The 23,369-nt window shown below is 60.1% G+C and overlaps 2 protein-coding genes across 3 annotated transcripts in view; both read right to left on the reverse strand.

The window, feature by feature from the left end:
• Positions 1 to 191: 191 nt before the first annotated feature.
• On the reverse strand, positions 192 to 22,248 carry KDM6B (lysine demethylase 6B). The gene is made up of 24 exons (XM_074342273.1): positions 22,093 to 22,248; positions 15,155 to 15,271; positions 10,211 to 10,330; positions 9,791 to 9,933; positions 9,557 to 9,698; positions 9,252 to 9,350; positions 8,932 to 9,151; positions 8,724 to 8,816; positions 8,478 to 8,639; positions 8,199 to 8,387; positions 7,761 to 8,105; positions 5,491 to 7,658; positions 5,258 to 5,384; positions 5,024 to 5,129; positions 4,011 to 4,216; positions 3,825 to 3,889; positions 3,664 to 3,735; positions 3,415 to 3,563; positions 3,152 to 3,266; positions 2,874 to 3,061; positions 2,547 to 2,688; positions 1,881 to 2,007; positions 1,617 to 1,787; positions 192 to 1,513 (listed from the first exon to the last, which is right to left on the reverse strand). The coding sequence occupies exons 5-24, from the start codon at positions 9,691 to 9,693 to the stop codon at positions 1,490 to 1,492; spliced, it is 4,905 nt and encodes a 1,634-aa protein (XP_074198374.1). The 5' UTR covers positions 9,694 to 9,698; positions 9,791 to 9,933; positions 10,211 to 10,330; positions 15,155 to 15,271; positions 22,093 to 22,248; the 3' UTR covers positions 192 to 1,489.
• A 467-nt stretch (positions 22,249 to 22,715) lies between these two features.
• The window catches only part of DNAH2 (dynein axonemal heavy chain 2), an 81,578-nt gene continuing 80,924 nt past the window's right edge, over positions 22,716 to 23,369 (reverse strand). For both annotated transcript variants that reach the window (XM_074342256.1, XM_074342255.1), the window contains 2 exons: positions 23,187 to 23,337; positions 22,716 to 23,052 (listed from right to left, as the gene is read on the reverse strand). In XM_074342256.1, the coding sequence (XP_074198357.1) occupies positions 22,898 to 23,052; positions 23,187 to 23,337 (306 nt within the window). In that variant the 3' untranslated portion in view covers positions 22,716 to 22,897. The remainder of the gene's footprint in view (positions 23,053 to 23,186; positions 23,338 to 23,369) is intronic.

A 23,369-nucleotide genomic window follows, 5' to 3' on the forward strand; every position in this document is an offset into this window, starting at 1 on the left:
TGGAATGCGGCTCCAGGATTAGGCACCCCCCACCCCATTCCGAGGAGCGGACCAGCGCTCTGGACATTCCACAGGCGCCTCCAGGGAGGGCCTCACCCTCGCTGGGGTCTGCCCAGTACCTCCCCATCAATCACCCGGCCTTGCGGCCCTCTTCCCCGTACTCCCGCTATCACCAGCACGTTATCAAAACAGAATTTTTTTCTGATTTTATTTTTAATATTAATATTCTCACACAAAAATCACCGAAAATAAGGGTAGGGTTGGGAAGACCCCTCTGCCCCTGGGGCAGAAAGACAGTGCAGTGCGAGGGGGCGGGACTGTAAACTCCCCACCCCTCCGCAGCCCCAGCGTCGAGGAGAAAAAAACCGACAAAACGAAAATAAAGCCCCAGAGAAACTCATCCCGGGGTGTCCCTGCCCCAGTGAGGCCCTGGCCCTGGGCTGTTTCACGCTTAAAAAGAAAAAGGAGGGGTGTGTGAGGGGAAGGTCCGTGTTTTTTAAATTGTCCGGGGCTGGGAAGGACGGGGTTCCTTTTCCTCATAGTTCTTTAAAACTTTAAATTTTTTTATTTTATTTATTTTTTACAAAATACCATTTCAGTTCCCACTTCTTCCCCTACAGTACAGGAGTCGCTCACCCTCAGGCGGGTTGGGGTCGGGTCGGGAGTGGGGGACTGGTCCGAGAAAGTGCAGGACGTAGGGGAGGGGAGCGGGTTTGAGCACCATGAGAACCCGGCTGGAGCCGCGGGCGGGCGGGTAGACGGGCGGAGACCGACGGGCCGGGCCGGGACACACACTGGGGCGCAGGGAGAGCCCGGCGGCGGGCAATCCCTGGAGGGGCGGGCGGGATGGCTTGGGGTTGCGGGAGGTCGGGTTTTCCCAAAAATGAATAAATAGAGGTGAGTGGGACTGTTATAAATTAAAAACCAAAAAAACAAAAAACAAACAAACCCAGAAAATACAAATCATAACCAAGTGAATAAACAGACATGTACAGGGGATCACAGCTAGCATTGGAAGTAAAAAAGGAGGTTCTGGGGGAGGGGTAAAGCCCATAGAAAGAATCTCATTAAAAACCTCGGCTGCCGTAACGTCTATGTACATACACGAGCCGCGTGCATCTGCGCCGGGCGGGCGGGCGGCTGGCAGGCGAGAGGGAACCCGTATGTGACCCCCGCCGCCGCCGGAGCCTGGTCCTTGTGTCTGCTGCTAGAAAGGCCAAAGTCGGTGAGGGGAGGCGCTGATGGGCGAGGGGCTGCCAGCCCCCTCCCTGTCTCCCTTTTTTTTTTTTTTTTTTTTTTTCCTTTTTTCCTCATTTGTTTAAAAAAAAAAAAATTCTTTTCTTAATAAATTGAGGGAAGCTGCCAATGGGGTGGAAGGGCTGGGGCCGACCCCCTTCCCGGCCAGAGGCGGGACCTAGGTCCAGCCCAGGCATGTGCTGGTGGCCCCGCGGCGCCCTGTGGGCGGGGCGGGCGGGCGGGGCGTCCGGCCTCATCGCGACGTGCTGGCGGGGGCCTGTGGGAGAAAGCGGGCGGGGCTCAGGGGCGCGCGATCGGTCTCCCCTCGGCCCAACCTGGCGCCCCCTCCTGGACCCTGCCCGCCCGCGCCGCGCCCTCACCAGCGTGAAGGCGTCGTAGGCCTGCGCCAGCTCCTCGGTGCGGTACTGCTCCAGCACCACCACGCCCTGCAGGCCGGCGCTACGGCGCCGCGCACAGGCCTCGCAGTGCACTAGGTACGTGTTGCGGCTGCCGTTCTCACTCGTCACGAACAGGATGTTGAACACCTCCACCTGCGGCAAGGAGGAGGCAGTGGTCACAGGGAGGGAGGCCGCAGGCGGATCCCTCCCTCCGGGGAAGCGGGAGAGGGAGAGGGGCCCACTCACGTCGCATTCGTTGCAGTAGTAGGCGGGCTCGTCCTTGACCCGGCCCTGGTAAGCGATTTTCTTCCCGGCCCGCACCAGGCTCTCCCGCTGCACCTGGCAGTGCTTCATGGACTGCAGGAGGCAGAACCTGCGGCGGAAGCGGGGCGAGGGGCGAGGTGGTGGTGAGGCGGGGCGGGGTGCGGTCACATCCCCTCACACATCCCCGTCACAGTTGAAACTTCGTGTGGTTTTTGTCTACTTGGATCACTGGAAAATAAAGTTCCTCACGGCAGGTACCTCATCAACTGCCCCAGCATAGCAGCCCTGCAGGGCATGAGGTAAAGGGTGGAGAGATGGAGGGAGGATGGGGTAGAATCAGAAAGAACAGATCCAGCAATCCCACTCCTGGAATACATCCCGAGGGAGCCTTAATTCAAAAAGATACATGCAACAAGTTTCTACTGTTTAGCACAGGGAACTATATTCAATATTTTGTAGGAACGTATGGTGAAAAAGAATATGAAAATGAATATATGTATATTCATGTATGACTGAAGCATTATGCTGTACAGCAGAAATTGACAAATTGTAAACCGATTATACTTCAATAAATAAATAAATAAGCACACACACAAAAAAGAAAGAATAAGGCGGGCCAGGTCCAGTGGAGATTAACAGGGCTCTCACTTGATCATCTTGAACAGGTCGGGGTCGCTGATTTTGACCGTTCGAGCGACATTCCAGGACACGTGAATCATGGGCACTATGGATTTGACGTTCTTCACCTCGTTCCACTCGTATCGTTCCAGAGCCAGCTGGTACTGATAGGCTGCAGGCCGGAGAGGGTCACGACAGGATTCCCCAACAACCCCAGCCACTTGGGCCCCAGCCCTTAACTTCATGGCTGGCCTGGCACCCTCCAAGTCGGTCTCAAGATGGGGCTCACTCCCAAGGGGCCCTAGCCCCTTGCAGCTGAAAGGCTCATCCCACCATCACCTGGGCCCACCCTCTCACCGGTGAGGGGCCCCACGTTCCATGCGATGTTGTTGCACCAGCCAGTGGCCTGCACCCAGTGCACGGTCCCCGCGTTAATCCACACAAGGTCTCCGGGGCGCTGCACGAAGCGGTACACAGGGATGTTGGAAGCATAGAGGTCATCCAAGATTGGCCACCAGGAACCCGTAAGGTAGTCTACGCCGTGCCTGTGGGGTGGCCACCAAGTCAGATGGAAGTCTGGGGACCCAGGGACAGGACGTGAACGGCTATCTAGCACGGGGGAGGGCGGCGCGCACCGGTCGCAAAAGGCGCTGATGGTCTCCCAGTAGTGCTCATGCACCGCGAACCACTCGCAGTCGCCTGGGCCAATGTTGATGTTGACCGAACAGAAGTTGTTGTTCTCTTGGTGGCCTGCAGGGGGCGATAGAGAACCGCCCGGTTGGCCGAAGCCGAGCCTGCGCTCCGCGACTAGCCCGCCCTTAGGCGCTCATTGGCTGACGGAAGAACGCCGGCAGCAGCCCCGCCCCGCGCGCCCCCCGCGCCCCTGCGACGAGCGCACCTGGCGTTCTACTGCCGGGGACCTTCATGTACAGCTGCACCGTGTTCATGCCCAGGATGGTGTGGCCCACGTGGCTCAGCATATTGCCCGTGGATGTTACCCTCATGAAGGCGGGCAGCTTCAGCAGCTCCTGCAGCTGCGGCTTCCACCTGCGGTGGCGAGGGGACAACACAAATGAGAGGCTACCCCAACTCGACCATCCATCCATCAGCTGTGCTGCCTCAGCTTGCTGGCCTCAGTCCTACTGACCGCTTGGCATCGGAGAGGTCGATGTTGGTGCCAAACTTGATGATGTGATGGTTCTTCGGGTCCGGTGCGCTGCTGCGGTGGGGTGAAATGAAATGCACAGGTTGGTGGAGAAACACCGGGAAGGGAAGAAGTCGGGAAGGGCAGGGGCAAAGCATACTCACCTTGGAGGGGTTCCAGTGGTGCTGTCCGGCTCCTCGGACTCCTCGTCCTCACTCTCCTTCTCCTCCTGCTCAGCCACAGGGGTAGGCAGGCCTGGGTCAGTGACCTTGCAGGAGCCCTCCCACCGCAGCCCTGGCTCCAAGTCCTCTGATCCTGCACCCTTGCCTCTACCCGGTCACGCCTCTCACCTGCAGGGACTCCTGGAAGGATGAGGCCTGGTACTGTGCATACTTGGCAATGGTGGTGTGGGAACGGGAGCTCTCACAGGGCCAGATCTGTCGAGTGCCCGTCAGATCCCAGTTCTCATCTGAGGGCTGCTGCACCTGGGTGCGCACCTCCACCGTGTGCTCACCACTTGCCTCCACCAGCGTCTTGGTGGAGAAGAGGCCCAAGTCTGCAAGGGAAGGCCAAGCAGGGTGTTGGGGCAGGGGCTGAGGGCCAGGGTGAGGCCCCAACTCACCACCTCTTCTTGCTCCCCAAGCTTCTGGTAGGTGGACATGGGCTTCTCAGAGCCCAGACCAGAACAGGCAAGAACCCTGACCCCTCATGAGGCTGGGAGGGTTGGCCCTCCCAGGGCCTGGCCTTCACCGGGATCACCAACCCCTCTTCTCCCACTCTGCTCTGAGCCCCAGCCCCTCCCACAGTCCTCAGGTGTGCATGAGGCCTCAAATGCATGGCATCTGGCTCACAGCAGATGCTTAATGAATGACAATTTAAGTTATTGTATCCAATGAAAGATTTAGTCAAGTGAAAGCTTAGAATGTGCTTCAAATAACTTAGTGGAGGGAAGGGAGAATATGTAAGAAGGGGCTACCAGTATAGAAGAAACAAAATGGATTTTGTATTTCTAGGTGGTTTCCTTTTACTTTTGTATGTGCTGGAAATTTTGCACAATAAAAGGTTGAAAAAGAGAAAGCCCCAAGACAAGAGTCTTCTTGGGTTTTGTACAATCTGTATTCTTCTCATCCTTCAACACCAAGAAAACCAGAAGAGACTCTAACCAGATCCTGAGATACATCCCTACTGCTGGGGACAGATAGGGAGAAAAGCTGACCCATCACTCAGAACACTCCTCAAATACGGCTTGCACATGACGGCAGATAGCTCAGTATAGCCACTGTCCTGGGTCTTCAAGAGTAGAGGCTCTCAAAGCCCCAGATCCTTGCTGCCCTCCCCACACCTTTCTGCCTCCTACACTTACTGAGCCGCAGGGAGCCTGCTAGGCCCCGGATCACGGTGATGGGATTTCGAGGGTCTGTACAGAACTGCAGCAGCACCGGCGAGAAGGCATCCCGTTTGCTCTCCAGCTGAGGGACAAGCGGGAGACAAGGCGGCAGTTAGAGCCCTGTCTCAGGCTCAGGACACCCCAACAGCCCCAATACTGTCTTAGACTCCTCCAACAGGGGCGGGTTCTGAGCACTCACGGCACACATACATAGATGCTGGGTGTAGGCGGGTTGAGTTTTTCCCGGGGCAGCTTCTCCTCAGTGTTGATCTTGGGTTTCACAGACTGGGCAGGGGAAAGGTAGGACTCTCGAAACTTCCCTTTCACCTTGGCATTCCTGGGGAAGGACAGTGAAATGAGGACAGAAATATCAGGGCACTGGGGACAGGGAGCCTCCTGCTGGGCCAGACCAGCAGCCTCACAACTGACAGCCACCAACTCACTTGCTGGCACGCACGACGTCGGCGGCACAGTGGCTGATGGTGAGGTCCGCCATACGCAGTCTCCGCTCTTCCACCTCTGAGGCGATAAACGTCTCCTTGTCACCACTCTCTACCTTGATGAGCCGGATCTTCAGCTCCTTGGGGGGCCCTTCACTAAGTGAGCGCAGCTTCAGCATGTCAGCCCGGCTGACCCCTGGGGGCCCTGGAGCTTCCTCCCGAGCCTTCTTCCCAGGGACAGGGGCTGATGGGGGTGTGGGCTGGGCAGAGGGTGCAGAAGCTGGCGGAGGAGCCGGGGCTGTGGGTGGCTTGGCCTTGGAGGCCCCGCCAAGATCAGGCCGGGCCTTCTCACGACCCTGGATCTCCTCGCTCTGCAGGTCCAGGTTCCCCAGCACCCGGCGGCTCTTTTCTTTGGGGGCCTTGGCCTTGGCCTTGGCCCTGCCTTCTCGGGGCCGGCGACCCACACCGTCCTTACAGGCCCGCCTGTGCCGCCGGTGCTCCTTCTGGTGCTCCTTCTGCCGCCGCTTGCTGCTACCTGGTCCTGGCGCCGCCACCGCCCCACCACTCTCCTCCTTGGCCTGGGCTGTAGGTAGCAGGCGCTCAGTTCTACTGTCCGCTGGGTCTGCCGTGTCCACGGGGTCTGCTGGGTCTGCGGCGCTCCGGCCCACACGCTCCACAAGGGTCTCACAAGCCCGACTTATCTCTTCTAGCACCTCAGACTCAGAGCGAGCAGGGGGCAGAGGCAGGGGTGGGGGCGGCGGGGCGGGGGTCATGGGGCCCGGGGCTGGCTCTTCGCCTGCCCTGCGCTCCCGGGCCCAGGGCCCGCCTGAGGTAGAGAACTGAGATGACGAGGAAGCAGAGGGCTGTGGGGAGCCCTGGGCGCTCGGAGCCGCTGAGGAGGGCGGCGGGGCGGTAGCACCTGATGAGGGACCAGGGGAATACTGAGTGGCGGGCAAGGGCCCAGGCCGGGTAGAAACAGCTGCTCCAGTCCCCCGGTAACAGTACTTCTGTCCTTCCAGCACGGAGGCCAAGGATTTGAGCAGGCTGGCTGGGCTGGCTGGTGGGGGTAGAGGGGGCGGCGGCGGCTGTGGCTGGGGAGGTGGAGGGAACTTGGCTAGAGGTGGCGGTGGTGGTAGGGCTGGTGGTGGCTTCTTCTCCTCTTCCTGGGTGGCCGTGGTGGTGGTGGTGGCAGCAGTGGTGGCTGGGGCTGTGTCAGTGGGGAACGGAGGCTGCAGAGATGCAAAGGGCTCCTTCAGAGGAGGCGGGGGGACCACGCCCGCCTCCTGTTGTTGCTGCTCCTCCTCCTTGCGAATGGATTCGTCCAGCATCTTCATGATGTTGGCCAGCCCATCAGGTAGGATCTTGAATTCAGCTGGCTCCTCAAACTGGTCCTCCAGTGGGGTAGGGGGGAAATCGAAGAGTCGAGGGCCTCGGGCAGGCAGCTCCCCAACCCTGGGCGGCACAGGCTGGGGGGCTTTATTCAGGGGGCCTGGGGATGGCCCCGGCCCCACCTCGGGGGTCTTTGGGAAGGAGACCCTGGGCCGAGGGCTCTCCGGGCGCCTGAAGCTTCCTGAGGTATTTTGGTGGCAGGAGGAGGGAGGGGCTGGAGGAAGGGCAAGAGTCAGGGGTGCAAGAGGTGGGTCCTGGGGGCTCAGTGTTGGGCTGGCGGGTGGGGGAAGGGGGTCCATACTTCTGGCCAGGTAGGGGGCTGGGGGGAAGGACACAGGCCCAGTAGGGCTGCTGCTGTGGCTGCCATTGTTGCCGCTGCTGCTGCTGGTGGTGGTTGGGGGAGTGGGAGGGGTGTGCGAATCCTGAGTGCCCACAGAAAAGCGGGGGGCCGGAGGCCCCAAGAAGCCCTCACGGTGGGGAAGGGGTGGTGGAGGAGGGCGGGGGCGTCCCTCAGCCCCAAAGAAGAGCTCCTCTAAGATCTCTCCATCCTCACGGGCTGCCCGGCAGGCTGGGCTCTTCAGCCAGGCAGGGGGTGGTGGGGGGCGCAAGAGGCGGGGACAGGGGGGTGGAGGAGGTGAGGGGGGACCGGGTGGCAAGGACAGGTGGGGAGTGGCAGCGGGAGCCGCCAGGAACGGTTTCCGACTACTGTGTGCCGAGGGCCCCAGGCGGCCTTGGTGAGAAGAGACCTCCAGCGCAGGAGTTTGGTAATGGTCAGCGCCGGGCTGCAAGTGTAGGATGGGGGTGGTCAGAGGCCTGCTCCAGCCACCCTAGATAGGCTCCACCCATCGGCCCCACTCCACCCTCCACCTGCGGTCGTCACTCACGATGCCTGGGCTCGGCTCCATGCCCCGGAGACCAGTGTTGCTGCTGCTGCTACTGCTGCTGGTGGTGGCGCCGTGGGGGCCAGGGGGCCGGGAAGGGGCGTAAGGCACGCAGGCGGTGGTTGCTGCTGGTGAAACGCTGGAGTCCATCCGCGACCTCTGAACTCTGCTCTCTCTAAGGTCACTTCCGGGGGGACGGGTGGCAGGCGGGCAGCCATGGCTCTCTGCTCCTGGGGGGCGGGGGCCTGGGCCTGGGGGTGCAGCCGGGACCAGCCGGTGGCCAGGGGGGTGTGCGCTGTAGGCTGGAGCTGGGTATGGATACGGGTGAGGCAGCGAGTGCCGCTGCTCCTGTGGGAGAGAAATGAGGACACTGGGTGAGGACCAGAGTACCCAGGGACTTGCAGGTAAGAGGTGAGGGGCCACAGAGAGATAGGTGCTCACCTGGCGCTCTGGGGGTGCTGAACCCTTGCGCTCAGGGCCCCAGGCATCTCCATGCAGGGAACTCCACAGCCCTGGTTTGGTCAGCTGAAATGGAGCGCTGGTGGCTAGGCCAGGCAGAGGTGGGGGTGGTGGGGGTGGGGGTGGTGGTAGTGGTGGCGGAGGCAGCGGCAGCCCTGGGGGAAGGCCAGTCTAGAAGAAAAGAAGGTGTGAGAATCCTACTCCTTGCCCCAGTTCCACTGGCTCACCACTCACTCCTTGCCCGCCCACACACAATCTTACCTGCTCAGAGTTGCAGCCTCTCCTGCGTTTGCCTCCAGGGCTGAGGCCCTCTTCTCCTGAGGGGCCTGCAAGGGCTGCAGGAGGCATAGGCTGCACCACTGGGGGTTCAGCGGCACGCTTCACTGGGGGACCTCCCCGCTTGGCCCCATAGTTCCGCTTGTGCTGAGGACAAAAAGAGGAGAGAGAATGGCACAGCTGCTGACCTGACCAGGCCCTCCTCTCTAGCCCACCCAGCTGCAGCCTCACCTCAAGGTGCAGCAAGTTCCACACTTGCTCCAGAGGGGGCAGGACCTTGGGTCGGTGCTGGCAGGAGCCAGCATGAAAGTTCCAGAGCTGAGCCTGGGGAGGACGGGGAAGGGTGGGTGCAGGGGACAGGGCAGATGCAGACATAAGATGAGGGCACTGAGCCAGACAGAAAACACAATCCTAGCCCCCTATGTCCTGCTCATCCCACCTGCTGTAGTCGGCCAATGCGGGGCCCCAGCTCAACCAAACTTCCTCCATATCGAAGGGCGCTGTGGTAGCAGCGTATGGCCTCTTCACTGTCGTGCTCTGACTCGTACAGCTGCCCAAGCTGCTCCCACAGCCCTGGCTGGGCCGGCTCCCGGAGCAATGCCTGCACACAGCCGTGCAGGGATTCCAGCTTCCCATGGAGGGGTCTTGGGGTGGGTGTCCTACAGAGCAGAAGGGGTGGGGAGGTGGTGAGGCTTGGGGGAACTCTTTCAAGGCCCCAGCCTTACCTCCCATCCCCAACACCTTTCATTCCTTACTCACCCTGGAGCATAATAAGGTTTGTTGGGGTGCCCAGAGCTACTGCCGTGTGAAGGGGGTAGGGGAGCAGAGAGCGGGGGCTGTCCGATGCTGGCAGAACACCTGGAGAGAGAAGGGGTTTGTTAATGTACAGCAAGATGGAACAGCCTTGTCCCTACCTAGGAAGGAGGGGACTTAGGAAGTAAGAGAAAGCAGTTGAGGACTGCCCTGAGGCTCACAGAATGGTAGAAAGTGTCATGACACAGAAATTGAGGAGTATAGGAGATGAGGAGTGCCTAGAGGCAGAGAGAGATGGTCCAAATTCTCACCTGCCTCCAGGCAGCCATGCATTCCGAGGAGGGGGATGGGGCGGGCAGGAGCTCCAGGCCCCAGCACAGCTTAAGCCCCCAAGGGCAAAGGCTTCCCGTGCAGCGCGGGCCCCTGGAGGGTCCACTGCCCGATGCATCCAGCCTGAGTCAAGGAGAAGAGATTATGATCCCACTGAGGACAAAGCCTGAGCTGCCAGTGTACACACAGCCCATCAGGCCCCAGGCTTCCTTTACCAGGTCAGCAGTGGCCCCAGGAGCCCTGGAGATCGGGCACGGCCCCCTGCCCCAGCTCCCTGGGGCGATGGTTCCGCTCCAGCCGCTCTGACAGGAGTCCCCACTTCCCCTAGATGGCCGCCCAGGACCTTTCACAGCCAATTCTACGGAGAGAAGGGGGAAAGGAGTGAGGTGAGCCGGCCAGCACACAGTCGGGGCTGCGGGCTGGGTTGGCCTGGCTGGAGCCCCCACAGGTCTTTCATCTGCGCAGGCATCCCATCCTTGGCTATCCCTAAGGGGCGGCCCACCCAGTCTAGGGAGCCCCTGGAGGCCCAGGAAAGTGGGGGAGTAGGAGGGCTACTCAGTGCGATGTGGTGGCTGCGCTGCCAGGCTTCCAGCCGGGAGCCACCGGGGCCGAGCTAAAACGCCGCGGCCGCTTACCCGGCCTCCGTGGGAGCGTCCTCTCCCGGCGTCGGTGAGCTCCGGAGACCCGGCCAATCACAGGACTTGCTCTCTCCCCAGAAAGCCAATCATCACCCGTGTCTCCGCCTCAGTAACAGCCTGGCCGGGACCAATAGGAGCAAGGTTAGTCTGGCCGCTGCCGGGGGAGGAGGGGCGGCGGAGCCGGTCAGACGGGCTCGGCCCCGGGTGACCCCGACGTGACCCCGCGTCTCCCACCTAGGGTCTCCATCTCGGAGCTGACACTACGGCGGGAGAAGCAAGCGGAGCCCGGGACCCGTGCGGGTGAGGGCGGAGAGTAGCACGCTCGGGCAGGCCTGGGTCATGGAGCTACCCGCAGGTCCCACGAGCCCACAGAACAGCGGGTGGTCCCCGCCAGGCAGCCTGAGACGCCCCCCGCCCCACCGCCGAAGACTGACGAACGGCAGACCAAGGCACAACTCCGACACAGGAGTTGCTCCCCTTCCTCACTTCACCTCACCCAGTGCCTGACCTCCCCACCCCCTAGGAACTGCTTAGGGCTGTCCAGGCACGGCGACTTCTACGGCACCCAAACCCGCCCGCGTTGCGATCTGAGCGCTCTACCCCCCCCATGCCTGACCCCCCTCCCAAACCACGGTCATGCCCCCAAGCTTCATACCCAGTTCCTTCAGCTTCAACACTTCCCCTGGCTCTGTGGGTCTTCAATACCAATCGACCCCCAAAACCAAAACCCCCCTCTAACTCCCCAACTTCTGAGAAGTCGCTCGCCGCGGTCCCGAGTGGCCCCTCTCGCGTGGCTCCCGTATCCTCTATGCCCTTCTCTGCCGGGGCCACGCGGTTCCCCACGGCCCACGTGGCCCCCGCCCCCCAAGGGAGGGGGGATTTCGGGGGTTGCCCGTGACGTGGCTACTTGCGCAGCGGAAGCGGCGTGTGTAAGAGTACGGGGGGGGGGTCCTCCGGGAGGGAGGAGGGCGGGGCCCGCCAGGCGGTGACATCACCCTTGTCCCACTCTCACCGCCCACTCCCTTAAAGAACCCAGAACCCGTTTCACTTCCTCCTTCACGCCCCCCCCCACCCCTTCCCGTCCGTGCTGGCTCGACCCAGGAGGGGTACAGCGCTCCCCTTCCTGGGAACCTTCCATTTAGCCCCAGTTCTTCCCTTTCGCCTCTCTGGGCCCAGGATTTCGGTCCCTGTGCCTCCTCCTCGCCTACCCGGCCTCCCCGCAGGTAGGAAGCCGGCACTGCTCCCGGGATCGGTCCATTCAGAGTCTAGAGTACAAAGAGCTGCGAGAGGCGAGTATAGAGTACAAAGCGGCGGGGGCGGGGCCAGCGCTCCAGCTGGAGCTAGCGCCGGGCAGGAAGCCGGGGGAGAGTGCGCGACAAGGGGCTGGGGGCGGCTGGAAAGTTCGCCTTCGCCTAGAGAAGTCTGCTCCGTGGGGAAATTTCCACCCAGCCCACAAGGGCAGGCAGGTTTCTGGTGAAAACAGTCCTCCCTCCGCAGGGCAAGGTCGTCTGTTCGCACGCAAGCGCTTGGACCCTAAAGGTCCCAGAGTGCCACTCCCCGGCGAGCCCTGGTAGGCTCTTGGACTCTGCGGACCCTCTCCGCAGTTCACGCGGAGTTTCGGTCTGAACTCTCCTCATCAGGCAGCCTTTCTGTCAGCCACCAAGCCTTGGGACAAGTACAGAGGCGCTTAACTGCAGTTGAGCATAGCCCTGGCCAGCTGCCCCCACCTAAGTCCTCGGACCCATGGACATGGGAAACCGGGGAACCGGGGATCCAGACATCAGAGGGACAGATCCCCGCTTGGGAAGTGGTCCCGAAAGCGCTGCCAGTTACCAGGAAATGCAGCTTCCCCTTCTGCGATGATGACACTTCCCCTCACCACTTCCCCTTTCCCACGGGGAACTGACTCAGCTTTCCCTAAACCAGCGAGTCCCGTCCTCCAGCCCCTTTCCACCTCTATCCACAAACCCCCACGCCGGTACTCGGAATACAGCAGCCCTCATTTGAGGACAAAACTTCCTGTACACTAAACACACACTCACTCTCGCCAACCACCTCGGATCCTTATCCCCACTCGGGACCCAGGCGCCTGACTCCCCATCCGCCTCCAGTACAAAGCCCTCCCTCGGGGTCTGATTCAGACTTGGGGTGGGGGAGCGTGAGTCACTCAGAAAACCTTCCCCTATTCCCACTGACTCAGCCCCCGCCTCCCTGAACACACACAGACACATACAGAGGCAGACACAACTCAGCCCACACACCGCTCCCCACCGGTCCCGCGGAATTTCCCCTCTCGTCTTCCCCCACGACGGCCCCTCCCCGCGCCCGGCAGCCCCGACTGGGCTCACACCTGTTCCCCAAGCGCCGGCAGCCGGCTGGCGGTCCACTCTCACCTCCACTCTCGCTTTGGGGCAGGAATAGTCCTCCCCAAATGCCGGTGTCCGTACTAACCAGGGGGAAGGGACAATCACCGGCAGGCACAAAGACGGACACCCACCGACTCCTCGAAGACAGATGAGAGACAGACGTACGCGGCCAAAGCCAGGCTGAAAGGACAGTATACTTCTGGGGCAGGCATTCCAGCCTCTCCTGTCGGACCCACGGTCCTGGGAGTCAGCAGCTCTGAAAGGGTTAATTCCTCTCCTGTCGAGGCCACGCCCTCTCCATCCGGGCACTCCCGGCTGAGCCCAGCTCCGCCCACTCCATCCGGGCTCTGGAGTCCGGGACTTTAACCGACCCCCTCCCCCTTGAGCCCCGAGAGAGACCCACTCTATCAATCACACCCACTTAACTCTCTCCCGGCTTGAGGCCCGAGAAGCCCCTCCACGCACCGCTCCCGCCGCGCGGGGTAAGGGGTCAGACGTGCGCACGCAGACTCACAAGCCGGCCAAAGACAGGACCCCGCAGAAAGGGTGTTCCCCAGCAGGCAGTCAGTAGGCATGCGGCACGCGCACGGAGATGGGGCCGACCCGGGAACCCGGCGGCATCCCGCTCCCCGCCAGGCCCCATTCTGCCTGGTGGAAGCGAGGGGTTACAGGCTCGCTTACCTGGGGGAGGGGGAGGCGGAGGGGAGGGCTGCCGGCTGGGGCTCCACTGTGACTCAGACACCCCGGGCAGGCCGCCCGCTCGGGATTCCCTTCCTCAGCCTTCCCTCGCTGCTGGCCCCTCCCCGCTCCCCACCGAGGAGTGACAGTGCCGGCCCCGGCCCGCTGTGTGTCACTGTGGGCCTTGTGTCTGCCTCTGACTGGACCGCTGTGTTCACCAGTCTGTCTGACAAGATCGGCTGTGTGTGGGTCCCGGTGTCTGTCTCCGTGTGCACCTGCATATCTGCTCATCTTGTCTCCTTCAGTGCCTGTGTCTGACGCGTTCCTGTCATTATGCCTGTCTACATGACTCCGAGGGGCTGTCTCTGTCTGTGTGTCTGCCTGGCTCCTGTCTCGGTCTTTTGTCTGGGGCTGCCTCTGCATCACTTGCGTGATCACGTGTGTCTCTGCACATGCCCTTGTGTTTGCCTTCATGTTCCTGAACAGAGTCAGGGAAACACTGGAACAGGCTGACCCTGCTGACTCCTCGCCTCACTCCCCTGAATCCTGACATCTTACTTGATCAGTGATCCTTCTGTTTGAGTCAAGTATTTGGGGGTCTGTCCACCTTAAGTTCTGTCCTATTCCTCAACATCCTTGCTTATCCTCACAGCTCCCTGTGGCTCCCATTGTGATGATAATTGGTAACATTTAGTGAATACTTATTACATGCCAGGTACTGTGTTAAGCACTTTATATACATTTGTAAACTCCTCTCCAAAACCTGACCTAGGAAGTACTTTTATTACCCCATTTTACAGATGAGGAAATTGAGGCACAGAGAGGTTATATAACCTGGTCAATGTCATTCTTCTAGAGGAAGACCTAGGTTTCTTTCCAGAGCCTCATTCTTATCACTTGTCTATAATAGCCTTGTTTATTCTCTGTTGATTCTTTCCTCACAGGACATTTCCTGAGTCAGTCTGCCCCTCAGATCTACCCCACCTTACCATCCCAAATGTCTCTCATCCTCTAGAAAAGGTGTGGGTAGGTGGCTGGGCAGCACATCTCAGAAGCCATTGGTTTCTTGGCCTTGAAGCTCATTCAGTCAACACATTCATTCAGCTCAATTCCACTGAGGTACCCCAGTGTGCAAACCATCTTGCCAAATTGTGAGAGATACATAGAAGAACAGTCCCACTCAAGAACTTGGTGAGCAGTGGAGAAGAGCAACATGCACTCAGAGAACTTAAGTTCCTGGCTTAGGTTCTCTTTCCTACAGGAGAATGGGGAATGTAGCAGGGCCTTAGGCAGAGAATTGGCAGCAAGAGAGAGGGAAGCAGAAGAGGAGTAAGATTTAGGGCATAGGGGGCAAGCGCTGTGGTGCTGTGGTGCAGTGGAGGGAGAAAGAAACCAAATGGGATCTGGAAGAAAAGGTGGGGGGGGGTGCTAAGATTGCCATAGCAACAGCAGGTTTTTGTGACAGTGGTCTCCAGTATCTCTCCAAATCAATTTCCAATCACCTTCCATAAAAGCTAGGCTGTTCAACAACTCTTACAGGGGCTAACCCCTCTCACTTGCCAAGAAAAATTTCTCCAGGGTATCTCATCTCTACTTTCCAGCTCACAAACCCTAGCTTAATTCAATTCAGTAAGCAACTGAGTTGTAGCACTGGGGGGAAAAGATTTTTTGGTGGTAGTAGAGAGGCTGGTGAAGTACAGGGATGAACCATTCATAGGCAACAGAGGGGAGCTCCATAAATGAGGAAGGCTGAACCACCCAAGCACCACATGGTAGGGGGTGCTCTGAGTTGGACTGGACCATTCTGGGGAGTAGGCATGATCTAGATCATACCAGTCCTTCATGCATGTGGTGCAGAGTTGGACTGTTGGGGGTAGTGGTGAGGGGTAGGACTTACCAGATGGAGTTTGGTGTGCCCTGTCTCATTGGAACCAGTGCCCCAGCAATGGGGTGCAGCAGACCACAGTGGGTGGGGTGGGTGGTTCTACGGGGCTGGCATGGTGCCTGGGGGAACCTAAAAGAAAAAAGCCAGTTAGAGGTAGGGTCTCCCAGGCCAGAGAATTTTTCTGTGACCCCTGTTCCCTTACTGAGGAGAAACCTGGCTCTGGCGGTCAGATGGGATGGGAGATAATCTGTTTCCATGGCAACCAGGAAAAGCTATCCTTAAAGTGGTCTTCCAGCCTTCCCCTTTAGGAAGCATCCTGGACCAGGGAGTGAGGGGAGCATGCTATAGCATCTGCATAACCCAGCATCATGGTGGACACCCAACCCATGGTCCTTCTTCTGACTGGACCCTCCTGCTGAGAGTCCCTGGCCCCAGAGTAGCCCCAACTGCCTTTCCTCTGACATCTGCATCCAAGTCAGCTTCAGTCCTGGCCTCAGGCACACAGATCCTCTTCCTTCAGCTCTGCCTCCTCCCTAGCCTTATCAAGACACCAGTCAACCCCACCCTCTGGACTCTGCCCCCTCTCCTTCCCCCAGGCGGGTGTAGGCAGGTCTTGGCGAGCAGCACAGGTGGTCAGACTAGATGATCAGGCCCAGCAGGGAGGAACCTTCCTTCTCGCAAGGACTGTGACTCTGGGCCTGGGTCTAGAAGTGGCCTCTGCTGCAAGCCTCTCATCCATCCACCCACCCCTCAAGGCCATATCCTGTTTCCCCATCACCTCCTTCCTCTATGTGTCCCAAGAAGGCCCACTGCCTCCCCTCCTAACTCAGAGACAAGAAGCTATGTGTCTAGGTCCAGGGCCAAGAACCAGGTGTCCATAGAGGGGTGAGACCTAAGTCTCCCCTCACCTCAAACTCACTCCTCAGGGACCTATGTTTTCTGCTCCCTTAGCCACAGTTCTCTGCCCTTAAGACCAAGACACTTTGGTTCCCAGTCTACCCTCTTTACACCCTGGCCCTCCAACCCCCATCCTTCCCCCTGCCCCAGAGACTCAGGCCTCCAGCCCCCAGCCTCCATGATGCAATGTGCTGCAAACTGCTGCAGCTGCTGATGACACTGCCCCCAGGGAGGTGCTATTTCTGACCCATGCAAGGCCCCTCACCTGGCCAGGGTAGTGGTCTGCTGCAGGCTAGGGAAGCCAGGCAGGCAAGGTCCTTCTGCTGGAGAAGGGAGTTTGAGGCTGGAACCTCCAGAAGAGGGATGCTCAGAACATGAGACCAGGGGGTGAGTGAGTGACTGTGTGTGTGTGTGTGTGTGTGTGTGAATGTAGACCAGGGGGTGAGTGAGTGTGTGTGTGTGTGTTTGTATGTGTGTGAAGTCTGTAGCATTTGTGTATGTGGTTGTGTTGGGGAAGAAGGGGATGCTGGGGAGGGTCTAGCCTAGAGAGAGGGAAGTGGCAGGCCTTTGGACAGACCAAGAGGAGTGAGGGTTAGCCAAGGGGGTCAGAGGGGTGTGTATGGGGTGTCTGGATACCAGGGTGGGGGAGGGGCTAGCAGCCATTTAAAGGGCCAGCCCCAGAGCTTTAATCCCTCACCAGCCCTGGCCCCAAGCCGGAGGCTGTAATTCATCTGTCCAACAGCTGGGGTGGGTGTGTGTGTGTGGGGGGGGCATGTGGACGGGAAGGGGGAGCTGGGGGAGGGGCTGGGGCTTTCTTGTGCACAGAGCCAAACAACAAAAGGGGAAGCTGAAAAGCCAGCTCCCATGTGCCCAGTCCAGGCTGCTGACCTGCAGACCTGCAGACCTGCAGACCTGCCTTTGGCCCCCACCTGGCGGCTGACAGACTCCATAGTTTAGACTCAAGGATTCTTGGCCAAGGAGTCCATGACCCTAAAGGTGGGGCCCTGGAGAAGGCCCAGACTGACTGACCCCCAGGCGAGCTGTCACCCCTCCTCACAGGCCCCAGCTGCAGCACTGTCCCAGACCTCGCCGGCCCCACAACAGATTCGGCCTCAAATGCCCTGCTCACCAGGCAAGCCTCCCCAGACATGGCCTGCCGGCTCCCCCTCCCGCTGTCGCAGGGTGGCAGTGGCCACACCAAGGCTGTCCCTTTAAATCATTACCACCCCTGATTGTGTGGACGAACAGAGGGCCCTGCCCCCCCAAGCAGGCGGCTTGCCACCTCCCCCCCACGAGTCCCCAGAAATGTGAGGGCCATTTAAAGGGACAACAGAGGCAGCCGGGTCTCTAACCGCCCCCGCCCCCACCCCACACACATTCACAGCCCCTTTCCACCCCGCGACACACAGCCCCCTGCCCCTCCAGAGGGCCCCCCAAATTCCGGTTCTCTCCACACCCCTAGAGACTGCTAGGAGAAAGGGGGCCAGAGTTGGGGGGCGGGGAACTGGGGGAGCGAGAAAAGGACAGGGACTCCCTCCTTCCTCGGAGCCCCAGGGGACAGGTCGCAAGGAAAGCAAAGCCTGGAGAAGCAGCGAGACAGAGCCCCGAAAGGTGCCGCGGGCAGACCTGGGGCGCACAGGCTGTCGGGCGAGGGGAAGGGAGTCGGGCTGCACGAGACGGCGGCGCGACCAGCGGGCAACCAGCCCAAGTCGGGGAGATGGAACAAGGAGGGCCGGGGAAAAGAGGCAAGGCCGGGGGGAATGGGGAGACGGAACCGGGGAAAGGGGTCATCCGGGAGGGTGTGAAGGAAAATCCGAGAGGGGAGGGCGAGCCAGGCCGGGGTTACCTGCTGGGTGTCTGTCCCCCGGCGGTGCCCCCGGAGTCCGGGTAGGGAGGGGGGGAGCAGCAGGGGGGGGAGTGGGGGCTGGGGGGGCGGGGGAGACGGTCCCTCCTCTGCCTCCTGGGCCTGCCCCGGCGCTTGCAGCCTCTGCCTCCCTCCCTCCTCCTCCCCGTCCCTGAGTCCCGGAGTCAAACAAAGAACTGTAGCAGGCTCTCCCCAACCCCCTCCCTCCTCCTCCTCCTCCTCCTCCTCCTCCACCTCCTCCTCCCCTCCCTCCCTCCCCACCAGCAGGCTCCCTCCTCCTCCCTTCCGGTCTCTTCCTTTAACTACTCGCCCCCCCCAACCCCCAGCACTAGTCTCTCTACCCACCCACCCGAACCTTTTACACACCCCTCAGCCGAGCTCTGTCCCCGCAGAGGAAACTGTGGAGTGCCTTTGCAAAATTGAAGGCTCCAGAGAACACGGGAGGGGACTAGGGGCTTGCTCAAAAATCAAGAACCACAATACAATTATTTTATTTTCACAGCCAGAGAAATAGTCTTAGCTGTTTCTTTTCCAAGACGGGAAAAAAAAAATCCCAGAGAGAGCAATACAAATCTGACTAAAAGCCTTCATCAAATAAAGTGCACAATGCAGTGGAAGCTAATCCCCAACCCCCTCCCCGCCACTGGCCAAATTAACACAAACTCTCCACTCCTCCCTGATGAACTCCTATGGTCCCGGCCAGTTTCTTGAAGCAGGCCTACCAACTATAATAAAATAACTAATAGCTTTTAACAATAATAAGCATACCGTAACAAGCATTCATTCAGTGTTTGTTTTGTGCCAGGCACTGTGCTAAGTGCTTTGCCTAAATTATCTCATTTTTTCCTCTATCAACTGCCTAGAAAGTAGGTATTGATATTTAAATTTTCAAGATGAAGAATATGAGGCTCAAAGAGGTGGTGACCTTTCCAAGTCCCTGTAGCCACGGAGTGACATAGCTGGGAATGAAATCCAAGTCTGATCTGACAGCCCAAGCCCTAAGGTACATAAAAAGGGAAACCAATGTTTTCCAATACCATAACCAACCCCAAGACTCAATAGAGAAGAGCAGCCGTAACTATCAACTGAGTCCCCCTCCTTCAAGAGAGAGATCCACCTACACAGAATAAAGACCCATTACTTTTCAGCCTAATAGTTTCTTGACTCTTTTCCTCACTGCTGGTGGTGGGGGTGTGGTGCCATTGATTAAGGTCAGGGCTGAGCTGGTATCCAGGGAGTCCGCCATACCACACACAGCTCTTCTCTAGGGGTAGCTATCTTGAAACCACTCCCAGTTCAACTCAAAACGGGGCAGGGGCAATCGGACACTTGGCAATGCAGCAGGTGGAAAAGTAAAGACTGCTGGGAGGCTCTTTCCAGGGGGAAGAGGGCTTGGAGGGAAAGTTCTTCCATGCCAATCTAAGGAAAAGTGACCCAGGGTCCTCTAAGCCCAGCAAAGGGGCAAAGTCTTTCCACCAGGACACACCCTTGCCCCTCCCTCTCACAAAACTCCAGGCCAGGGTTTCCCACCTGCAGGACGCTGAGGCCAAAGAAGGGGGTGGGGGGGAAGATGGCACGGGGCTGCAACTGGACTCGGGGCAGAGGTGGGAGGGGGTGCGAGGGGCCAGAATGGAAAGGGGAGGAGGCCTCATTGCCTGGCAACTATCCCGGGGCACGTGCATTGGTGACATCATCCCAAGCCACCCTTAACACAGACCTTTGACCCCGAGGGGTGGAGAGGGGCTGCTGGCTAAGCTTCCTGGGAAATAGCCTTAGGAATTCTGGGAACCGAGAAAAAAGAGGAAGGAAGGAACCCAGGCGTCCCGCCCGTATCTTTTGCCCCCAATGCGGCTCCAATCTCAGGGACTCGCCTCTTGGCTCCGCCTCTCCGCCTCCAGCCCTGACCTCCCAACCCATATTTCTGACGGAGTCCCGACACGCCTCTCAGATACTGTGCCTTCTCTCTCCCGGGCGAGATCTCGGGTTGGGGGCGGAAGGTGGGGGACGGGGGCACTAGGTCCCGCAGGGCTCCGTCTCTCACCGGCGGGATCCCCTGTGCCCCAGCCGGCCGCCAGCCGGAATCTGTCTGGGTCCCAACTCTCCTGCCCCTCCCCGCGCCGTTCCAGGGCGGAGTCTGCGGAGTTGAAATCAGGACACGGCAAGAGGAAGAGTTATATAACTGGGAGAAGCCAAGAAGGACGAGTGGAGACCGGGAGAGACAGTCCGAAAGGAGCCGAGGGAGGTGCAAAGAGCACCAGAGCGAGTGGGGAAGAAACGTTAGGGATGGGAAGGATTTTGGTGCACGTCAAAGAGGAGGAATTCACGCGAAGACGGCGCGTGATGGTCTGGGAAGAGTCACCTGGGCCGTCTGGGGCTTCCCCGCAGCGCCCTCCCCCGCCACCAACAGCAGCTAGGGCCGAGCGAGTGAAGCCTCGGGAAGGGGCGCTGATACTCGTTCCGTTCCTCTTGGGGAGGCAACCTAAGCCAGAGCCCGGGAAGGCAGCAGCTGAGCATATGGGGCCGGAAACCACAGCTCCGCCCAGCCCACCTGGGAGAGTGGGGCGCCAGCTGGGGGTTGGTGGGGAACAGGTAGCTGGCCCCTCCCACACCAGGCTAAGCATTAACTGCTCGAGACCCTGAGAAAGAGGGCTAGCGGACCCAGACGTCTGGGTCCCCAGGGGCTGAGAGCAGCCCAGGACTAGCTTGCGATCAGAGACTCTAGATGGGGGTGGGGGGCGAGCGCCGACTTGCTGCGCAGGCGCAGGGGGCTACTCGGGCGCGTGCGGCAGAGGGAGGAGGGTGGGCGCGAGCGTGTGGGAGTGCACGTGCGGGTCCCGGGCAGCTACCCCCTCCCCGCCTCCACCTCTTTCCCTCCCCTCTCCCTCTTCCTGTGGCTCTACGATGCCTCCTCCACATTGGCTGCCAAGGCCCTGATGTCAGGGGCAGCCGCTGGAGCGGATTGGACGGACGCGAGAGTTCGGGAATCCGGCTCCGAGTCTAGCTCTCCAGTTACTCTGGCAACAAGGCAAGCAACCCCCGGGAGGGAAGGGGAGCGAAGCGGAGCTCAGCGCCTCTCCTGGGTCCCCGCCTCCCTCCGGACTACCGCGCCGCGTCCGTTTCAGGGGCAGCGCTGCTCGCTACTCCCCTCCCTCCAGGGTTCTCCCTGACTCGAGAACCAGGAGACCTGCCCTCGACATTCTCCGCAGTCTCCCAGCCCCCCACTCTGGCCAACTCCCTTCCCAAGTCACGGCCACAAGCCGCAGCAGACAGGAAGCGAATCTGCGTTGCTTAGTAACCTGCCCGCGTGCCCCCTCCCCAATATTTACCTCAGCTCGGGGAGGCGGAGGCTGAGCCCCGACCCCCTCCCCCTTCCCTGCCCTTCGCCCTCCCGCCCACAATTTCCTGTGAGGGGAGCCGAGATAACAGGAAGTCAAATGGGCACCTTAGCCCACCTTTCCGTCTGGCCAGGGCGGGGGGCTTCGGCTGCTTTCAAGACCACATCCCCCACCCAGGACCCTGAGTTGCGCTGTGCGTCTCGCTTTCGCCATCTCGTGGCTACGTTGGGACGGTTCAGCCAGGAAGGGCCCAAGCCGGGTGAGGGATGGGAACAGATGAGAGTGGGGGCTGGACCGGGGACTAGCGGGGTGAGGCCGAGCGCAGTAAAGTGAGGTGCGGCGGAAAGGATGCAGGCGAAAGCAACCACTGGGAGGCTATCGGGACTCTTGATGTGAGGGGCAGGGCTGAGACTTACACACCTCACCCGTGGGAAGAACTGGAGGGAGGCTTGAAGTGGCCCCGGGACCGGAGACACATCCCTGCCTCACCACACCCGACCTCAAGAGGATATCGCACTGCCCTATCTGCAAACCCTGACCTTTAGTCCTGCCCTTCAGTTAGGGACCGTCCCGCCCTAGTGTCGGGAAGGGGAATCCCAGCCCAAGAGGGACGGGGAGTCCTTTCAGGCCTCTCTCGACATCCGGAACCCATGTGCCACCCACAGCTCTTCCCTCGCCTCCACCCTGATCTTTTCTAGGGGACCCAGATGTCCTGCGCCCCAGTCTCCTTCCCAGTGCCTTTCGCGAGACCCGAAGCCCATCCCCAGCTCTACCCTTCCTGCGACTCAAGCGTCCCGCCCCCTTGCACGGAGATGCTTTTCCTCTTTCCAGACGCCCTCGCGGCTCCCCGTTACCTGCTTCTGGGGTGTCCCAGGTGTTCAGGCTCCCCAAGGTCGTCCAGGGGGTCGAGCGGCCCCCCCCTCTCCCAGGCCGGGGCTGGGGGGGCCGCTCCGCCCCGTGGCGCAGTTGGATTTTCCAACACAAACACCGCCCCCCAGCCCCGCTCTCCAGCCCCGCCCCCTTCTCATGGTCCCGCCCCTTCTCGCGCCAATGTCCCTGTCTCCGGCCCCGCCCCGCTTTCTGCCGAACTGTTCGCCTCAGTGCAGGTGCCGAGTAGGATGCAGAATGCGGGGTACAGGGTTCAGGGTGCAACGAACGGGGTCCAGCACCGATCCCTGCCTGACAAACCCCTATTCCATTTGGATCACGCGCCTTTCCAAAGTAAATCCCGCCCCACCCGCTCAAGTCCTGCCCCGAGGTTTAGCCACACCTTCTTTAGGCCCCAATGCTCTGCCCATTCGTTCAAGGCCACACCTCCCTCCAAGGCCTCCCATTTCCCGTGCTCCTTTCCTTGTCCAGGAGCAGCTTACGGGAGACCCCGTCCTCTGTGAGGCCTGGGCTTCCTCCTTCCCCACGCCCCCACTATCCCATTAAGAGACTTAGGGCTTGTGGTCGCGGGCGTTCTACTACACTGAACTCCAATACAATTCTTCCACCTTTATGGCTAGCACAACTAGGTATTTACCAAGGCCCCATTACACGACAGGTTCAATTAAGGTCAAGGCCTGAGTGAAGTCCAGCCTCTGTCCGAGGTGCATTATCAGCCTTGGCTCCAAGAGTCCTCGACCCTCCCACAAGCAGGGAAGAAGAGAGGCCCTCTCAGCTGTCCAGGCTCATGAGTAGAGCAGTGCCCCTTTTGATCCAGTGATCAGATGTCATGGTCCCAGACCGGAGGTCAATGCCAATGACAAAGGATGCGCGGTCTGAGCTGCCTGCCCGGTTGGGATAGTAATAGCAGGGACAGGAGTACATTCCTGAGGGAAAGGAGAGGAGAGAAAGTCAGACCCTGGAGGCTCTGGGAAAGCAGGGCAGGAGCGGGTGTGGGGGAGGGGTGGCAGAGGGACCCAAGCGAGGGATGGGGCAGGCAGGCTTGAGGGAGCTGTCCCACCCTTGGCACTCTTCTTGCGGCTCTCTGCAGGCCGGAAGTGGATCGTGGGCATGAGGCAGACAAGCTGCATAGGCTCTGCCTCCACCAAGCAGGAGTTCTTCCGGTCCCAGCCGGCACCTTCCAGGTATAGTCCCCGAACCCAGACACCGTCCTGCGGAGACATGGGGGCGGGTTGGGGGGAAG

This window comes from Camelus bactrianus, chromosome 16 (assembly GCF_048773025.1).
Source record: "Camelus bactrianus isolate YW-2024 breed Bactrian camel chromosome 16, ASM4877302v1, whole genome shotgun sequence".
Taxonomy (NCBI): domain Eukaryota; kingdom Metazoa; phylum Chordata; class Mammalia; order Artiodactyla; family Camelidae; genus Camelus; species Camelus bactrianus.